The 17,940-nt window shown below is 41.6% G+C and overlaps 1 protein-coding gene and 1 long non-coding RNA gene across 3 annotated transcripts in view; one reads left to right on the forward strand and one right to left on the reverse strand.

Annotated features, from left to right (window-relative positions):
* Positions 1-2,670: 2,670 nt before the first annotated feature.
* The window catches only part of LOC118420318 (poly [ADP-ribose] polymerase tankyrase-2-like), a 19,771-nt gene continuing 4,501 nt past the window's right edge, over positions 2,671-17,940 (reverse strand). The window contains exons 1-5 of one of the 2 annotated variants that reach the window (XM_035827081.1): positions 11,408-11,590; positions 10,079-10,294; positions 9,677-9,851; positions 8,887-9,009; positions 7,799-8,644 (exon numbers count right to left, since the gene is read on the reverse strand). In XM_035827081.1, coding sequence (XP_035682974.1) covers positions 8,392-8,644; positions 8,887-9,009; positions 9,677-9,851; positions 10,079-10,294; positions 11,408-11,582 — 942 coding nt within the window. In that variant the 5' untranslated portion in view covers positions 11,583-11,590 and the 3' untranslated portion in view covers positions 7,799-8,391. Of the gene's footprint in view, positions 3,128-7,798; positions 8,645-8,886; positions 9,010-9,676; positions 9,852-10,078; positions 10,295-11,407; positions 11,591-17,940 lie in introns of those variants that run through there. The other variant, XM_035827084.1, reaches the window with a different exon arrangement.
* On the forward strand, positions 11,651-15,838 carry LOC118420334. The gene is made up of 5 exons (XR_004831728.1): positions 11,651-11,824; positions 12,120-12,186; positions 12,702-12,778; positions 13,544-13,684; positions 14,552-15,838. It is a non-coding gene; the product is annotated as an uncharacterized LOC118420334 (long non-coding RNA).

Consider the following 17,940-nt stretch of genomic DNA (forward strand, 5'->3'; position numbering starts at 1 on the left):
TGTTTTTATTTAAAGCATTGATGAAATCTCAAGCTAAATCTCAAGTGGAGACTTAAGCAATGAAGACTGGTACATCCAATATTTGATATGTTAACATTTACATTTTATTTTTGTCTATTGTATATGGTAGACTGGACTCATTTCTCAGCTATCCGACGTCTATTGCACCACAGATATCCCTCAGTAAGACCAAGCAGGCTGAAAAAAAGTTCTCAAACTCGCTCCAGATGTCTTACTGAGGGATGACTGGTTCAATAGATGTCGGTTAGCTGAGGAATGAGTCCAATCTACTACTACATATATTTTTTTCTCTGTTGTTAATCTTGAAATACATAAACTAGCCAATGCCATAATGTTTTTGCCCCGTGTATGTTAAACCCAGGGAGAGCAGACTTGGTGACCCGGAGGCAGCTGACCTGTCGGACATGTTACAGCTGTCTGGCGATGCTGTTCCCACCCAGATCAGCAGCGCCGCCCAGCTGTCCCCCCACCCCAGCCGCGGCACGCTGCTGCAGGAAGCCTACACCAGACTGCCCGCTGTCAGGGCCACATACTTACAGGTCCTACAGGGCTTCAGACTGGACGCAGACAAGTCAAGGTGACTGTTAAACTGCTCTTTCTTTCTGTAAACGAAGTTTTAAAAAATAAATGTAGTTCAATAGCCTGTTTGCATCCGGGTTGTTCTCCACTATGGCCATGGTATTTGAAGGCTGCATGGTATGGTTTACTGTTTGGTCAAAAACTAATTTTTAGAAAAGGGACAAAAATTTACATACATGTCCAGAAATGGGTGAAATGTACGAAGTTTGGATCAGCCTACGTCACACGTAATTTCCGACAATTTCTAGCTTCCGACAACTTCCGACAACCGCTGTCGGCAAAGTTCGGGAAACGTCGACAATTATCTGTGACGTAGCTACGCTAAGTTCGTACATGGGGCGGACCTAATGTACGAAGTACGATGTACGAAGTTAAAATGTTTTCTGTTTTGTGGGTTATGCTAAGTTCGTACATGGGGCGGACCTAATGTACGAAGTACGATGTACGAAGTTAAAATGTTTTCTATTTTGTGGGTTATGCTAAGTTCGTACACGGGGCGGACCTAATGTACGAAGTACGATGTACGAAGTTGAAATGTTTTTACTTTGTCGTGAGTTATGCTATCTTCGTTCCTATAGAATGACTTATATGAAAAGAGTTTAGTCAAGATCATTTTGTTTTGACTAACATTAGGTAGCATTTTTGTGAGTGTTGTATACCATTATGCCTTAGTGGGAACGTTAAAATTTATGAGAAATCGACAATACTTTCATCATTCTAAATTCTGTTACTTTCTATTATTCAAAACTTTTTCAAGTGCCTTCTGTATGGTCTTTGAACTGTCAACTTTGTATTTCTGGCCTGACCACAATTCTTCAATGCACTTAATGAACACAAATATTTATTTGGTGTACGATGTATTTTGTTAACTCCGTACATCGTACATCGTACATCAACCCTGCCTACCTGTACGAACTTAGATTTGTTAACTCCGTACATCGTACATCGTACACCAACCCTGCCTACCTGTACGAACTTAGATTTGTTAACTCCGTACATCGTACATCGTACACCAACCCTGCCTACCTGTACGAACTTAGATTTGTTAACTCCGTATATCGTACATCGTACACCAACCCTGCCTACCTGTACGAACTTAGATTTGTTAACTCCGTACATCGTACATCGTACACCAACCCTGCCTACCTGTACGAACTTAGATTTGTTAACTCCGTACATCGTACATCGTACACCAACCCTGCCTACCTGTACGAACTTAGATTTGTTAACTCCGTACATCGTACATCGTACACCAACCCTGCCTACCTGTACGAACTTAGATTTGTTAACTCCGTATATCGTACATCGTACACCAACCCTGCCTACCTGTACGAACTTAGATTTGTTAACTCCGTACATCGTACATCGTACACCAACCCTGCCTACCTGTACGAACTTAGATTTGTTAACTCCGTACATCGTACATCGTACACCAACCCTGCCTACCTGTACGAACGTAGATTTGTTAACTCCGTATATCGTACATCGTACACCAACCCTGCCTACCTGTACGAACTTAGATGACGTCACGTAAAACTTCCGAAGTTTAACGATTACGGTCTATATCTATCTTTAACTTCGTACAAGTTCGTACAAGTTCGTACACACAAACTTCGTACATTTACCCCATTTCTGGACATACCTCGTATTTTGAATGTCGAACTCAGTTCCCGATCACAAAGTACTTTTGGTCAACTAAATCTCCTACTTCACATTTTCCTTGTCCAGATACTACGTGTCTCTTGGGCTCAACCTCTGCTTGGAGAATTGGTTTCCTTTACAATCACGCCGGGTTCCCTGTTTCGTCATGTTCTCTAGCTATCTCTTTCCCTCTCCCTCTATATAGGAATATGTATATATGTATATGTAGATAGATGTGTTTATTCAAGGAAAATTTCCGAACATTGCATGAAATGACTTTATTTGGTACTTTCTAAAACTACCAGTTTCAAGAAAGAAGACAGTGATGATTGGAAGGGACAAAGGCAGAAAAAAAATGATAACATACATAAGACAAATTTAGTACAACTGTTCATGACAAAAGTCCAATTAAAAGTATGACAAGTGATATTCAGGGATGATAATTTTATTTATAGGTCTGACCACTTGGCTGTTCATTGCAACCAGCGATATCACAGCTGATATAACGTTGTGGATGTTATTTTCCTACGAAAGCACCGGCAAGAATCTTATCCTTACTAGTAGTAAGAAATAGCTATATGGTTCAGGTTAAGTAACATGCAACTTGCTACTTTGTACATATATAACATTTGTTACGGATGTAGCAATGATGCCCTATATAGATTTTTTTTTACGAAAGTGGTACACTTATGTTTATTGTACATGTTCTTCCATATACAGAAGCATTTTTTCGCCCAATTGGACATGTTTGGAGCGGTCTGGTCCCTGGACGGAGTACGCGTCATGCCCACAGCACTTCTTGTGTCCGACAGACCAGTGTTGTTTCTGACAGTCACGGCTGCAGTAGCGGGTCAGCTTGCACCGGCCACACAGCTTCAGGGTTTTCCTGCAGAAGAATAAGATGTAACACTTGAAAATACTGATCAGGGACTGGGTCAAACGTCTTGTTTTTCGATTTGTTAGAACCTTGAGAAAATTCAGAAAAAAGTTTGTCGATTTCAGGCTACAGAGACTTGTAGGATTTACCCAGAGCAAGCTGCTGGGGAACAAACCTACAAAAAAAACTTCCTTACATCACAATCTGTCACCAAAATATCAAAATTATAGCATGTTCAGGTCAGAAGGTACAAAAAAAAACGAAGTTCTACTGCAGTACCAATGTCACAAACTAGGGGGGCAAAGATCTTCCCGGTTTCTATCCACTTACCAAATCTCGTAACAATCCACCCAGTTGTTCTAAGTTTACCACAAATACACATGTACTAGTATCCGAAAACACAAGCACAGACACACCCAAAACAATATCGCCATTTTTATGAAGATGCTAGCACTAACAACATTTGCACATGCGATTATCATGATCAGTATCCATGCGCATTGAAGATTATCACCAACGGAAACATGAGCAGCCAAACCTACCTGTAGCCTGGTTTGCCACACTTGGGGTTGCAGCATCTCAACAGCTTGGACTTCCTCGCCTCTTGGATCAGCTTTACACTCTCTTCCACAGTGGTTCGGTCTTCTATCCCCAACCTACATAGTGAAAGTTGTGGCTCATTTACTTTAGGAAACAAGATATAAGCATTTTCTATAGCACCTATGGTACAGAAAGTTTTACGCTTTCAGTTCTGCACTGATGACATTAGACACGCACACACATACACGGAGAGAGACTATGAGAGGGGGTGGGGGCGAGAGACCATCTCATATACACACGCAAAGACAGAGAGGGACAGACTTGGCTAGAGGACATAAAGAAATCAGCACAAAATAGAAAGCGAGCTAAAAACGCCTAAACACGTCGAACGTCTGCTTCGAGAGTAAGAAAGGTGTGAACTTGCCTCGGAGCCATATTTCCATCGGTCAGATCAGGCCTTGCTCCGAGCCCAATCAGTCGACGAACTGTGTCGGCATGTTTGTAGAGACACGCAGCCATGAGTGGAGTATTCTGGAAGCCGTCGCGTATGTCTACTGTTGCCCCGTGGTACACCAGCAAGTCCACTATCTCTGTATATGCAACACAAGAAATACATATCAAACGTTGCCTTACATGAAGTAATATGCAACGTAAACATTAATATAAATGATGTATATTTCATGTCCTTCCTGTGTGACGTGAAATTGTCAAATCGTTGTGAATTGTACGTATTCCACTCCGTCTAGCACTTGTCTAGCCTAGTCTGTAGACCTCAGCTTAGCTCAAATATATGTATATGAACATACCAGTAACTATTTTGCAATTTAGTTTCTGGGCGGTCATGATCTACTAAGAGGTGTGAACGACATCTCGTCGTCAACATTTCACAACGAAAAGAATTTGCATCTTTTTCTGATTTTCAGCTTTGATTGGCGGGTAACAGACAAGCATTTTTTATGAATTGATGTCATTGAATTAACCTACCATTGGACGCTGCTGCGTGGAGGGGTGCAAGTACACCCATGGTTCTCTTCACCAAAGACGCCCCCTCGCGGAGGAGCAGTTTCACTACATCCACATACCCTCTGAGACAAGCGATGAACAATGGCGTGCATGGTGGTAATGTTGTGTCATCGCCTGGGCTCCAGTTCTCCAGCTGATCAAAGTCATGTTCTGCACCTGCGTTTGGATCCATGATTTAGTTAATATAGATAACTTCAAGGATATGTACCTCGAGTTGTCTCCGAAGGAGAGTAAGAAAGTAAAACAAATATAATCAACGAGAGTGATACAAATTGCTAGTAGTATACGTATAGTTCAGAACTTCTATTAACCTATGAAAGGAGGTTATTCTCGGTCTGGGTCGGTTCCGCGACTTGGCCGCCCGTCCGTTATACAATTCTGCTTTATTCTCAGAGCAGAGGTTGAGTCGCGGGGATAGTGAAGGAGCGCGCCGGTACATTTTCCGACTACTACTACCGGTATCTCCTCGACTCAACCTCTGCTTGGAGAATAAGCACCTCTGCTTGAGGTCAGGGATTTAATGCTGGCCAATAAAAATCACGACCACTGCGACTCAACCTCTGCTTGGAGGGTACCCAATCCGTCTCATCCACCAGTATTTTGAAGAGTTTTGAAGAGCCTAGGACTCTATATATTGTCCTTTCAAAGAGAATCGTCTACAAGGCGTGCACTCATCACCATAGCCTCTACCAGGCTTCGTGGATTGGTGGTCTAATTGTAGAAATTGGACAAATAGTCAATAGTACATTTGTGGGTAGGCTAATATTTTTACTGGCCGACTGACTCCTCTAGCGTACTATTGACTCTATTTGTCTACAATTAGACCACCGATCCACGAAGCCTGGTAGAGCTACGATTACCGTACGCCCGTAGGAAAGCCTCAGGTGGCTGGAAGTGAAAGGGCACACTACCCTAGCGTAAATGTGTGAATTAGACCCATGGGATAGTAGTCCCCGAGTTTTTGTGATGCCCGATTTGAAAAACAAAAGACAAAGTGACCCGCACCAGACTTTTCAATTCAGACCGAGATCGTATGTAAAATTACCTGAATAACGCGGGAAAGATCAAAAAGTGTTACCAGTGCACTGCACTTCGCACTTGTGTGAAAATCATTGTCTTTGATTTACATTTGAATAATCGTCTAAGCCCTCTTTTCAATTACCTGAGCGAAACCATTTACATGTACCGTGTTTTTGTAAATCCAGGTTGATTTCTGCCCTAGAATGAAAATGTTAACAGTACTCTCAAAGTAAAACGACAATGTTTAAAGATGTGAATAACCGTGTTACCGTCCCCTACAAATGCTACGGAAAAACTGGACACATACTGTGACTGTACACAGATGTTTGTCTTCATGACTTTTAAAAGTTCCGTTAGGCAGCGTGCTGGGGTGCAGGCAAATTATGATGTAATGTTATGTAATAGTAACCTCATTGCTCCAACCTCCTTCGTAAACTTCTACCAGTGCTGGCTTTTATTAAACTTTATTATTATTTTTTTGCGGGAGCGCTGATTCGCGATTTTCTACATGCATTGGGCTAAGATTTTACATTGTCGGGAGAGGGGGATTTGCGCTGGCCAACGCGAACTAGAACCGCCCTCACCCCGAAATGATTTATATATCATAGAAGCCAGCACAGCTAGAAGTCTACAGAGTCCATCTGTGCTCCCGGTCTATGAAGTCGGTGCGGATGTTGCCCATAAACTGACGCCGTTCTCAGTGCAAATTATTTTGGAGAAGGTGTCGCCAAGTGAGACACCGACCAAAGATTTCACTAAAGGCTGTGTAGAATATCCATGTGGGTATGTTGATTTTGGAGATGGCTTCGTAATCAATTTATTTACCTTAGATTACGGATACACACGATTACAGCAAATTGAGAACGACAATCAGCCTCTACCAGGCTCCTGATCCGCGGATCGGTGGTCTAATTGTAGAAATTGAGCAAATAGAGTCTCAACCTCCTTGCTCCGCTAGAGGAGTCAGCCGGCCAGAAGTTTCCTCACCGACAAAAAAGCCTACACACTAGCCAAGGAGGTTACTAACACAGTAGTCAGTAGTGTACTTGCTTCGACTTACCATCTTCCAATGCAGCTTTAATGTCTTCAGGCCATCCATTGTCAGCCGCAAACAACAGAAATTCACTCGCATTTCCCGCCATTCTATAAGGCTGACTGCCGCGGTCGGACACCTTCTCACGTGTGTGTTCTGGCGATTTGTGAGTCTGACGCATGGACGCATGGGGAGAAGTTGGTTTGTCACGTGACCTATTGTTTTGCCACGTGACTATTTTCACTTGAACAGAATGAGAAAAATCACAAGCCTGTCTTTTTTTAACCTCCTTGGTTTAGCCCTTCAAAGGGAATACCGAAAACATGGTTATCTATTAATGCATTTTTCGGGTTACTTGTGTTTTACGTAAGAAGTACAAATTGTTTGATTTTAGTGATAGATGTACAAATATGCGAAGACATCGCTATCATTCATGCGTCGGCGTGTGTGCTTCTTGCGTTTGGCTGCTATCTTCGTCTTAAAGCAGAGGTTGGGCGGGGATTGCTACCTTCTTGTTGCTTGCTCCGGGTAGGACAAATGAAATGTAAGAGAGCAGTAGCTTATAATTGCTCTAAAGAAATCCGTTACTTCGAACACAAACAATTCGTGAACAATAGCATCCCCTGTTTAGTCAGGTTGTGATGACGTTAGGCCACGGCAAGTACATTTTATAGATGACATCGACGCGCTCATAAATTTTCGCCTGATTTCAGAAAATTCCTGTTACACCGTTTGTGGTGTCTATTTATAAAATTTACCTTTTTTTTCGATTTATCTCGTTATTTTTGCAGTCTGCAAAGAATGCCATTCATCAAATGTACTTGTCGTGGCCTCTCTCTCTCTCTCTCTTTCTCACACGCGCTCACATACATTCCAATTCTGATAGATTTCCGAACATTGTGTGAAATGTCTTTATTTGGCTGCTTAAAAAACTGACAATTTCATGGAAAGAAGACATGGTGCTGAGAGATGAACAAAAAAAGTGTACCATAAACCACGGAGTATCTGCGGTACAGGTAAATTCAGGTAAATAATACGGCAATTAATGGCAAAAACAAATAACATAGCATCGGTGATGATTTATTTATAGGTCTGACCACTTGACTGTTCAGCGTAACCAGCGATTGTACAACTGAAGGACTAGCAAGACTACAAGAGTATCAAAGTGCGTTTTACACATCAGGTAGACACCTTGAAATATATCAGAGGTTAATTGAATACAATATAAATGTTTTGAAACACTAGGCTGACCAATAATAGTAACTTGCAGGCAAACACAAATAAGTGCCCTGCTGTCCTTTCCTTGGGAAACCTTTATCAAAAATCAAATCCTGTAAAATCAAATCCTGTAAAATCTAATCCTGTAAAATCTAATCCTGTACTACACCTGACGAGCGTCATTTTTTCTACATTGGTGAGAAAGTACGTAGATGATACTACCACTACAATAAGCCTGTTAAGTATCTGTTATATCTTCTTAATACTTCATGTGGTGTGCATGTGTAGGTCAGTATGTGTAGTATACATTCAACGTGTTTACGTTTTGTACAAGATAACTTAAACAAGGTCATCTAAAGCTGTATGATCTTTATCTTCAAAGACACCTTCATATCATTATAAGGTTTGATAACATGTAGCTTGCTACTGAACGTGCGTACTACTTTGTAGCGGTATAGTGTGCTTTCCTATAGGAAATCTGTCCTGGTTTGAATATGATGAGTCCTGATTGCTGTTCTGCTATGTACATAGACGTTTTTTGCCTTTTTTGGAAGGTGTCTAGTCCCGTGCCAGTGTACGCGTCATGCCCACAGCACTTCTTGTGTCCGACAGACCAGTGTTGTTTCTGACAGTCACGGCTGCAGTAGCGGGTCAGCTTGCACCGGCCACACAGCTTCAGGGTTCCGGTTGACCTGTAGAAGATGTAAGAGGTACAACCGCTGTTCAGGGACTAATCTGGGAATTCACGGAAATACTTTCGATTTCAGTTTGTAGCCTACAAAGAAATTCAGATGAAAACATAAAGTTATTTTCATCTAAAACGTTTGCACAGAGGATGAGAAAAGGATGGTGCGAAAAAATATGTCACCAACCAAGGATGTTATAACTTATATAACGTCATTACACCGGCGGAACCATCAGCAGCAAAACTTACCTGTAGCCTGGTTTGCCACACTTAGGATTGCAGCATCTTAACAGATTGGTCTTCTTTGCCTCTCGTATCAGCTTAAGACTCTCTTCCGCAGAGTCACAGTCTTCGGCTTGCCCAATCTGCAACCTATTTAAAAGAAGTGTGACTCATTTAGGAAACAAGATATAGAATTTTATTGTGCGACAATTGTAACAGGCACAATGTATGGCAATCTAAATATACATGGGAGTTGAACTATATACTATTGCAAATATCCAACAACTAATCTAATGTAACAGTATAAACAATCTAGTTTATATGCGATATATGCGATCACTACTCATGGTCCTGAAAGTTTCGACCTTTCAATTCTGTAAATTGACACCAGGCACTCCAACCATAAATGACATATGTGTTTCTCATTAGTTATGCAAATAAGGCTCTAGTTTGCATAATGTACATGTACGGTGTCTGTCCACATATCTGTCAACATACGTAATATCGTGGAAATCCGTCCTTCGTTTGTTCCATTATTGCATGAATAGAATTGAAGTTTCATGAAAACTTTTAACAAGATCCCTTGCGCAGTTCCAAAGCAGGGTGCCCAAACCTGCGCCATTTTCCCTAATATCGCCAGCTACTAACAAAATGGAGGCCATGCCATACCCAGGTACAAAATAGGAAGTTCTGCTGCAAGGAAAACTTTAACACCGACACAGGCAAACGCGCCTGAAGTATAAATATCTTCATTTTTCCTGGAGGCAACAATCGTTCATTCTATATTCTGAAGGAAATGCGTGACAGTAAAACTTACTTCCGACCTAAATGACCGTCGGTGAAATCAGGCCTTGCTCCAAGTTCAATCAGTCGCCGAACTGTGTCGACATTGTTGTAGCTACAGGCAGCCATCAGTGGAGTGTCCTGGAAGCCGTCCCGTATGTCTAATGTTGCGCCATTCTGCACCAGCAAGTCCACTATCTCTGTCCTCCCTACGATTGGGTAGAATTTGCGACAAAAGAAACACTTGTCAAGCAAACCTGCTAAGGGCTAGAGTTCAGCAAAAAAATACAGCCGATGCTCGGGCGATGTGAGCTCTGTCCGATCTACAAATACGACCGGCGTTCGCATGAATTGTAAAGCAAATGTATTTTTGATGCCATATGCTATACGAGAAAATTGCTTATTGCAGCCAATCATTTGTCTGGAATTAACTTACCATTCTGCGCTGCTGCATGAAGGGGAGCGAATTCACCCATGGTTCTCCTCACCAAAGACGCCCCCTTGCGGAGCAGCAGCTTAACTAGGTCCACACGCCCAGTTCCACAGGCAAAGTACAATGCCGTGCATGGTGGTAAGGATGTGCCGAAAAAATCCTTGACTGCCCTACTGCCTGGGCTCCAGTTCTCCAGCGGATCAAAGTCAATGTCTGCACCTGTGTTTGGTGATCCATGACTTAGCGTCAAACAAATCATCGATGCTATTCTCGAAGCAGAGGTTAGGCTCCAAGCTATTATAATATAGTATTAAAGCGACAAATGGCCGGCGGACATGAAGAAACTTATCAAAATAGATAGCATTACAAAAGCGCCTAAAAACACGTCAAAAAACAACCGGAGGCGAACTTCTGTTTTGAGAGTAAACAAATACTTGTAGACGAAAAGCAGCACATTGCAAAAGTTTTCCGAGCACAAATAAATCCTAGTAATTCTGAACTTCTATCAATCGAAGGAGGTTTACGTGTTTCTCCAAGCAGGGGTTTAGGTTTATAGGGGCCGCGGCTTTTTTTTTTTTCGAAAGAAATTCCCGCGACCTGGCCTCCCGTACCTCTGCTTTAAGAATGTAGGGGTTTAGATCAACCCAAGGAGGTCTTGATCAACCCAAACTGTTTGGTGGTCTTTGATACATCAGTGCGAAGAGTTTCCGAGAGCAAATTATGATTTAAAGGCTCAATGTGATGTATGTTTGTACTTCATATACGGGCTTGATTTTGCAATAGCGCCGTTTACTGTAATAAGCATTAAGTGGCCTAAAGAGGAGTAAAATTAGCCGCGTGGCCAATTTTACTCCTCTGCCGGCTAACTGACTCCTTTCCGGTCCCCAGCTTATGTTACTGTCTTATGCCACGGTGGAATCTGCTTGGAGATTAAAAGTGGCCCACAACAGTTAGTCTTTCCAAGCTCTTCTGTAAATTGCCTGTAAAGATCAAACGTTTTCGCCAGTACACTGTACTCGATCTGTACTTCACACGTCTGTGCTAATCATTGACATTTGAATAATCTTCTTTTCAAACCAAAGTTTGAGCTGAGCGAAATCATTACTGCATATTTTGTACAAGTGCTTGATTTCTGCTGTAGAATGAGTTTAAACCTTGACTTCTGAAGTGAAACAACACTTGTTGTTGAGTAACCGCCCCCTTCAAAATTATGCTAAGAGAAAATTGGACACAGATGTTAATCGTTTGACACTTCCGGTGGGCGACGAAATTTTGTCCAAGGATGTAACGTTTACAGCAAGGAGGTTTAATATTCTAACTAATCTGACTTACCAGCTTCCAATGCCCTTTGAACGCCTTTAATACAGCCGTTCGCAGTCGCACCCAACAGAAATTCATTCGCACCAGATTCCGCCATTCCGTAAGAACTGCCGCTGCCGTGCACTTTTTCACGTGACGTGTGTGTTCTGGCAATGTGCGAGTCTGAACTGAAGACGCATGAGCTCATGGGAGGAGTCACGGAAGGAAGTTGTTTAGTCACGTGACCTATTGTTTTGACATGTGATCAGCACGTCACCTGAACGTACTGCGCCTGCGCGAACCCTGGGACGCCAGCTGGCTGCGCTATGGCGGCTAGAATCGTGTCTGGCGCATGTTTTAACATTATTTTTGCGTTACAAATTGGAAAATCAAAGATAACTTTGCGTCTAAACGAGGTGGGAGAAGCGGGAGACTTCACTTGTTGCAAAGGTAGGTTCGTGAATGCGATCGATAGGTCATTTTCGGCAAGGCAACACGTAATAGGGGGAGGGCGCATACCTGATTTTTTAGGATCGATGGTGGAACTGGGGAGAGGAAAATCCTCGTGACAAGAGCTGAGATTGTTTGATTTGTCCATGTTGGCTTTCTTCAAATGAGTGGCTTTGTTTATGAGATGTTTTATTTTCATCCCTACCAACACCCATCCCTCCGATTAAAAATAATGTCACAAGGTAGCAAAAATTATGTGTTCAATATTCACTATTTCTTCTTCTTTGTCTTGTAGGTGGCCATGGTCATCATCATCTTATATCAGATGTGCTGGTACAGAAGATTGACTGTTGTAGTTTCAGGTAATGTTATTTGCTTATCACCTTACGTCGGACCACTCTCTTTGCATTTTTATCTTGTGTACACATAGCAATATGTATTCTTTACAATTCAATTATAAACAATGTAACCAATCAAACACTATCCCCAGACTCATCAGTCTGGAAGTAGAACAGGTTGGTTCCAGCTTTAACAGCAGTGGATATCACAAGGCTGAGTGTACTAGTAGCTCAACCTTATGTACAAACATAAATAAAATAGCTTAGCCTCATTCAAAGATATCTGCCATTCCTGTTTGACTTGCAATCTCAGACTAAAGTGGTCTAATTAAAAACCAAGTATTGCAGAAATATTTTAGGCCTATTGCAAGATAGACTATCTTGCCTAAATATTTTTGCAATACTTGGTTTTCAATTAGGTGAGCTGATGTTAATACAGGAATGGAGTGGTAAAGCCAACAGAGAAGAAACATTTTACATGACGTTCAAAACAACACTGTCATACTTCTTGAAGCAGCTAAGATTGTCTACATTTTCAGGTGCCTTCGCCATGGTTTACAAACAGCTGCGATCCTTCAGCTTCCTGATCCAGGCAAGGTGACCATATGGGTGCCTGGTAAGTTGAAGCCATAGGCTATGTTGAAGAGCTGCCCGAGAAACAAAGGATAATTAAATGAAGTATGGAGTGAAAGTCAATGTGTCACTGTTTGAGATTACAGGGTTTGAAATACTTTTTTCTTCATTCTGCAGGTAACATTGAAAATTACTTGCACCAGACAAATTTTACCTGCACAACTCAGAATTAGTTAGTATGGATCATACTAGAATTGTTCAGGAACCATTGCTATTTTTTCTTTTATACTTCATAAGTGGTAACATTCAATGCAGCTAATAACAATCCACATTCACCTATATCATGACCTTTATGTGTAAAACCCAGTACATGGACCAGTGCAGGTTAGGTGCAGGTAGACACCAGAAATACCTGCACAGCTCCAATTTGACTTCCACTAACCTGCATATGCAGGTGTTATTTCGAGCCCTGGATTAGCTTTGGAACATGGACATGGACATAACTGTTTTAGCACATCAAAACACCTGCAAATGTCATTTTTGCTGACAACATAGAAGGTACAGAAGTCAACTTGAACATAGTATGTATAAAATGGAAAACACTGTCAATGTCATCTTTACATGAACTTGTATTTAAATAAGCCATGTCACACAGAAGTAACATCTGTATCAGTCGTTCTACAAATTTTCTCCTGAACTGTGATGCATGAAATGGAAATGAAAGACAATTCATTTGTAGCAATCACTGAATCAGTTGCTTTCAAACATCTTCACTTCAGGAATTTTGTTAAACATCTGAAACTTTCAGGAACATTTGTGTGGTACTCACTCAGCTGACTGCTACATGTACAACTGTTCCCAGCCTGATGGTACCAAGGTGGGGCCTTTAGCCTGCAGTATGGACTGGACTACTGATCCTAAAGGATGGGTTGCTTCCTTCTGTGCAACGGTAAGTACTGCTCCATTTTGTCCATGCAGATGACTGTCAACACTGTCGGTGGCACAGTGGGGGCGGTTGCCAGCAAAAAAATAGGTAGAATAGAAATGGCGTTTCAGAGGGTCCAGATTTCAAAATTTCGAAGGACCTCCCCTGCTGGGACTCGCGCCTTCAGCTCTGAACATGGTGGAAATATCTTGCCGGAGCGTCGCCCTAAAAACCTTTTCCACTAACAGAAATTTCTTTATTTAACTTTTAAGAGGTATGCTTACAAGAAAATTATACCCCTCAAATGCAGGAAATAATGTTTAAAATGTCCTGATTTCAAAATTTCTCCAGACCTCCCTTGCAATGGCATGATAAGGTGTGTTTGATAGAAATGCCACTGAAGATAGCTTAGTCTGGCAGCAAAATTTGCCCCTCAAAATGCAGGAAATACTGTTCAGAGTACCACTCGATTTGGTGATATGCAAAATTTTCGCCCACACAACTGAAAAATGGTGCCACCGCCTCTAGTCAAACAAGATGAACTGCTGACTATGCAGTGGAGATCACAGACACCGTGTTCCCACTCTGGGTATACAGTAGGGCCTGCCCATTAATTCTGCAGTTTACGTTATCTGGTCTTTAAATAGTTTTACCGGGCTCTTTAAAGTACCACACATGTTATTACACTGAAGTTGGCTCCTGCTCTCCAGACCCATGAGACCTACAACATGGAAAGACCAAGTGAGGACTAGCAACATTAGCAACATCTCTGTTTGGTCAATGAGAGTATCAAACAAGGTGTATTTTCATTCCATGATTGGTACGATGTCGATGATCATGTAATACTTTTGCCATTTTATATGTGTGAACACAGCTTCATCTTTGTTACAGGAAAGGACCTGCCTACCCTGGTAGGAGCTTCCAGCTGGCTCTATATAGAGCTCAGGTTTAGGACAAGGAGTTCCGGCAGTATCCCCCTGATCAGATGGGTTTGCAAACAAGCATGCACCTGGCCTATGGGACATCCTGCTGAAAAGCATCAGTAGACCTGACCAGCCTCAAGTACAACAACATGGTGAAACAACGGGAAAAAAGTCGTGACCATATTATACTAAACTGCCAAACAACAACTGCCTGTTTCAAGATTGGCTATATTGGCATTTTGACGTACCATTGTATCCTCATGAAAGAATAAGAAACGCCATAAGGAATTTTGATAGATGGGCATAAAAGAATTCTAAATCTGATTTTTTGGGCCATATGGATGAAATTAGCAGGTTTTATTGCCCCTAATGTAATCTTTTTCTATGAGAAAATACAGCATTTTGGTACATACCACTGCAATGAAGCTAGTTTTTCATTTGCATACTGATGGAAGTTAACTAGTTATAAAGTCACGTTTGCAGCTTTTATCAGAAAATGATTTTTTTTTAGTTAGATGAAAACAATCATTTTCTAATAACTACAGATCATTAGCATCTACCATAGATATAGATGGACAAGTTTGTGGGAAGAATGCTTGTGTGCTGATATCCCTTCTGCTTGTGCACAGATGTCTTTCTTTATGTGTACCATGGGCAATAACATTGTACTTGAGGGCAACAGACTGTATGAGACGCACTTCTCCACTGGATCTCTGTGGATAGTTGAGGAGGCAAATCATGTTGTCCCAAATCCGTTCTCAACTGTGTCTACTAAACAAGCTGTGGAATTTGAACATGTTCTTGCCCAAGAAATTGGCGGGTTTAATAGAAACACTCTATTTATAGGACCAAAAAGTTAAAACAAGTACATCTAGTAAATATGAAAGTAATGTAATAAAAAAGCATTGCAGACATTGTGATGGCTGATGCCGTAAGTTGATGTACTGATTAATGTTGACTTCACCTTTAGTTTACATGACAGCCATTAGTTTACATGAATGTCAGTTTGTGAAGCTAGGGCAGATAGTGTGCAGTATTTTGCTGTCCGTCCTGGGCAGGCTTTGGGATCTATAACACAAGACATTGCTCGACTTATTATAATTCAGCCTTTTCTAGCATTATTGTTTTATCATGTCATGATTTTGATACTGCCTTGGCAGTTGATAAGGGTAATAAGGACTTTTTGGCTTGAGATTACATGGACGGAGGATTTAACATGATTGAGAATAAAATATAAATCGTTTTTGATGTTTCATTGTGTTGCTCTGCATATTTCTCTGCATTGATTTCACTGTGAATGTATCTGTATATTTCATACTTGAATCATATAGAAAAGAACATTGCATATGTCTAGCCATAAGTTCACTAAGCTCAAACTTGGTTTACGTTTGATCACTTCGTTGGGTGTGTGTAGTCTGGATACTGTGTAAACATGGGGGGGGGGGGGGGGCTTGCCCACGTCACGCTTGCAGGACGTGCAGATGGCAGACGACTTTAGATTATTAAAAACTGTTACAAGACGTGAGGGCCGTGTTATGATCAAAGTAAGAATGCTTCCAGGTCGGTGGTGAAGGACAGCAGGAAGTGGTGGGTCGACGGATTTTGCAGCACTGGAAGCAAACGCGCTCCGTGGCTGGGCTGCTGTATGTACCGGGGTGCAGCTACTTCCGGGTTTTTGAATTACCCGCGAAAAGAAATACTAACAGTAAGGAGAGTTACGATGTCAATCGACGATCGGGGAAGGATTTCCAATGCTTTGACATTCTATAGCCTCCAAAAAGCACACATTTTTATTACAGTTCTATGACAAAATAGCTACTTAACACATCATTGACGCAAAGTTGCAGAGGAATCGTTTTATTGATCAACGATACGCTAAGCTGTTTACTGTGGTGTCTGATTGTAGTTTAGCAGCATGCACTATGACTTTTGACCTCATTTGACCTGATTTAAACAGCTGGCATCGCGATCGCACGATAAACACAGATAAACAAGGTTCCCAGTGCGCCATTGATCTTTTACAGGTGTAAGTTAACGCGTTCGATTCTAAAACAACATATTGACACTCCAAGTGAGGGTGTTTTGGTCAACGTTGCATTGAAACCCCGCTTGTTGCACGATATATTTTAGAGACATGGTTCCATGGAAAATATTGCACAGGATTTTACCCTTATATACGCACATACTTTCTTAAATGCGGTCCTTAAGTAACGCAGGAGGTGTTTTTTCGAATGGACAGTAGAAAGAGGGTCGACTTTTTGATGACAGGTATTAACACAATCCAAGCATTATTATCAAGTAAGTTTGTTTTATTTAGGTTATCCACATTTGTAACCTTGCACAAGGCTAGCTGGATCAAGCAATCGAGCTGCTGTATTGTTGCAATCATCCAGTAAACCCGCATGGGTTCGCTGCCAGGCAGGTCATTTCCGGGTCTCCCGGCGTCTCCCGGGAGTTTAGAATGTTCGCGCAGGCGCAGTACGTTCCGGTGACGTGCTCATGTGATCTATTGTGCAGGATTGGAACGCAAAGGTTAGAGTTGATCATTGGAGAGGGGTTGTTGAAAATCTGCTTTTCTATCAGTACAGTTTTTTTTCCTACACAAGTTATTAAAGTACTTGTCTTGCTTGTAATGATTGATGGACAAATATGCGAAGACATTGCTATCATTCGCATGTAGAGGTGTGTGCTTCTTGCGTTTGGCTGCTATCTTAGTACTCTCCAAGCAGAAGTTTGGCTCTGGCTGTTTTATGACGTATTTTAGGCGTTTTTGTTGAGCTTAAAAGATTACAAAATAGAATGCTCGACAAAAACGCCTAAACACTTTAAAAAAAAAACACCGGGGCCAACCTTCTGTATGGAGAGTACTACTAAAGTATCTTGGCAGCTGCTTTTGGACCGTCATTTAGCCTAGGCTTCGCTGGACAAATAGTAGAAATTGTCTAAATCAAATGGAGTATGCTAGAGGAGTCAACTGATTAGTATATATTTATAATATTCACTCCATTTGGCCAATTAGGGTAATAACATATGACAGTTTTCTAAAACGTTATCCGCGGAGGCTAAATCGTTAGAGTTTCTCCAAGCAGAGGTTGGACGGGGAGGTTGCTACCTTCTGCTTGCTATGGGCGGTACAAATGTCAGAGAACGGTAATATAGAAATGACTATTCCAAAGGGTGCACACGATGTTGGGAGGGCTTTGTCTTCTTTGTCTTTGCTTCCCAACACTAGGAAGAAATCCGTTACTTCTTACACATATACACGTGTAGTTCCTTTAATAGGATACCCTGTTTAGTCGGGTTGATGTCAGTTCTCTCCCTTCTCCCCGTCTATATATATACTAGTACTCTACATGA

The sequence above is a fragment of the Branchiostoma floridae genome, chromosome 7, assembly GCF_000003815.2.
Source record: "Branchiostoma floridae strain S238N-H82 chromosome 7, Bfl_VNyyK, whole genome shotgun sequence".
Lineage (NCBI taxonomy): Eukaryota > Metazoa > Chordata > Leptocardii > Amphioxiformes > Branchiostomatidae > Branchiostoma > Branchiostoma floridae.